General features: G+C 30.0%; 1 protein-coding gene across 1 annotated transcript; it reads left to right on the top strand.

The window, feature by feature from the left end:
- Positions 1-6: 6 nt before the first annotated feature.
- Positions 7-1609, top strand: LOC106106251. The gene is made up of 3 exons (XM_013286804.1): positions 7-43; positions 174-438; positions 562-1609. Exons 1-3 carry the CDS (start codon positions 11-13, stop codon positions 1197-1199), a joined length of 936 nt encoding a protein of 311 aa, XP_013142258.1. The 5' UTR covers positions 7-10; the 3' UTR covers positions 1200-1609.
- The last annotated feature ends 633 nt before the right edge of the window (positions 1610-2242 follow it).

Genomic DNA, 2242 nt, shown 5'->3' on the forward strand with positions numbered 1-2242 from the left:
GTACTGCAACATGTTGTGGACATTTTATATGCTCGCTTTTATTGTAAGTATCAAGTCCTTTACTTAAATAGACTCTAGTTTAATCCTTTTGTACAAACAGTGAACCAAATATGCTAGTTCTATCGATACAGTGTTGTTTAAATATGTGTCAAAATTGATATCTTTTGTGTCAGGTTTCAGTCCAGAGTGGGTCAGATGTAATAAACGAAGAATTTAATAATAACGATTGGACACCAATTACAAGAGATAAGGTTTTTAATATTTTGGACAGAAAATTAATAAATCATGAATTTGCTAAAGATAACATAAACCAAAATAACTTTGTGACTGAAAAATATAACAATAATGAAGAAATTATTCAAGAAGTTATCGGACCGAGATATGTTAATTACATTAATAATCGAAATGGAAGACAAAGTTATTCGAACAAAGAAACAGGTATATTATATAATTATTTATAACTAAAGGCAAAGTTAATACATTCAAGAAATATGCAAAACAAATACAATTTTCTCTAGATTTTTATATTTGATTATTATTTAATTTTTAATTCACTTTCAGAATCAAATAACGAAAAACATCAAGTAAATTTACTAAGCAACGGGAAATATCGAGAACCTAAAGAAATTTCCATCAATTCGATATATGCTATTAACAATTTAGCTTCAAATATAAATGAATTAACAGAAAAAGTAGACAATGAGTCGAAAGATAAATTAACTGAAGATGCAACTGTTACCCATTACGAAGTCACTGAGAGAAGTGAACATGGAGAATTACTTAAACAACAAGAAGTATTTAAACTACATAGAAATACAGAAATAGATAAGCTTAATGGAACAGAGGGAAAAAACCCAGAAACAAATAAATTTACATCAAAATTACTCAATATTCTTTCTAATTATAACATCAAAGTCAATGATGTTTTAACAAACTACGAAATGTCACGAAATTTCAAACGTAATCCTCCAAAGCAAGAGTATATTCTCGTTCCTATACCTATCAGATATTCTAGCAGGTTTAATAATTTTGCTTCTGATCCGATGTTGATTATGTTTTTATCAAATTACGGCTACTATTTACCAAATCAGTACGGACGTAGTAGATATTCCAATCTCTACGGACATTTGACTTCTAAAATTCACAGTAAGCAATTGGATTCATATAAAATTTATTCAGACACGGATTCATCACAGTGAAGGACTAAATTGCGTTGTTGTTTCTTTAAAAATGATTCTATTGCTAGTTTGATCAATAAAAAACAATTTATGTAACTGCAAAACTGTTGTTAATACACTTAGAGTAAAGTGTATCAATGTTCCAGCTTTGCAAGAAAAATGTATTTAAAATGAATTTCTCTGGTTTCATTAAATTTGATGTATTTAAGCGAACGATATTTCCTTTATCACGCTGCATGGCCGGAAGGTTTTTTCAAACATGAAAGATACAAGGGTAGGTCGCTTAAGGCGCTGAAAAGCCTTTGACTAAGGGCGGGGGTTGAGCTGCCACTTCACCTGAGATGGGAGCTTAATCTGAGAGCACCCTAGAGGGCGCTTCTGTTCCTTACGTACACACAACTTCTGGGTCAAGATTTTTTAGATATAAAGTTGCAGTAGAATTGTTAAATTAATAAATAAAATCTTATTTATAAGAATAAACAATTATTTTACACATGTAAATTTTTAGTGTATATAACTTTAATAAATATAGTTTTAAACTATATGCTTGTAATATTTTATTAAAAAAAGTTTTAATTAAAAAAAAAATTTTGTTAATTTTGAAAAAGTTTCGGGCATCTGCTCGTAAAGTGATAATTTTATCAAAAGTTAGTCCATGTTACTCCATATCTGACTAGCTACCTAAGTTCAAAAAAATGTCGACAAAACACGCAAAATATAAAACTTGTTAAAAAACCTTACTTTGTTTAAGTCCTTAATAGTTTAATTGGTACCGTGCATACGTCAATCTAAGTGCATCTACATCCGCCATCGACGTCACTTAACATGACGTACTCCGCTCCGACAATCTGATTTGTGAGCGGACTGCAGGGGATAATTTCAATCATATCACCAATTAATATCTCAATCTATGTTATTGAATATTGCTATAAACGTATTTATATCTCTTTTATTCGATATCAACATAATATTTTGTAGTTTATTAGATTTTTAGGAGGTCACAAACGTGTCGTCGACTATCACGTATATCATAAGCCTTTATTGCCTCGCGCAATAATAACAAG

The sequence above is a fragment of the Papilio polytes genome, unplaced genomic scaffold (genome assembly GCF_000836215.1).
Source record: "Papilio polytes unplaced genomic scaffold, Ppol_1.0 DF822289.1, whole genome shotgun sequence".
NCBI lineage: Eukaryota > Metazoa > Arthropoda > Insecta > Lepidoptera > Papilionidae > Papilio > Papilio polytes.

Coding starts and splice junctions, on each gene's coding strand:
- LOC106106251 (XM_013286804.1), top strand. CDS start 11: ATGTTGTGGACATTTTATATGCTCGCTTTTATT. Junction 44..173: donor TTTATATGCTCGCTTTTATT/GTAAGTATCAAG, acceptor CTTTTGTGTCAG/GTTTCAGTCCAGAGTGGGTC. Junction 439..561: donor TTATTCGAACAAAGAAACAG/GTATATTATATA, acceptor ATTCACTTTCAG/AATCAAATAACGAAAAACAT.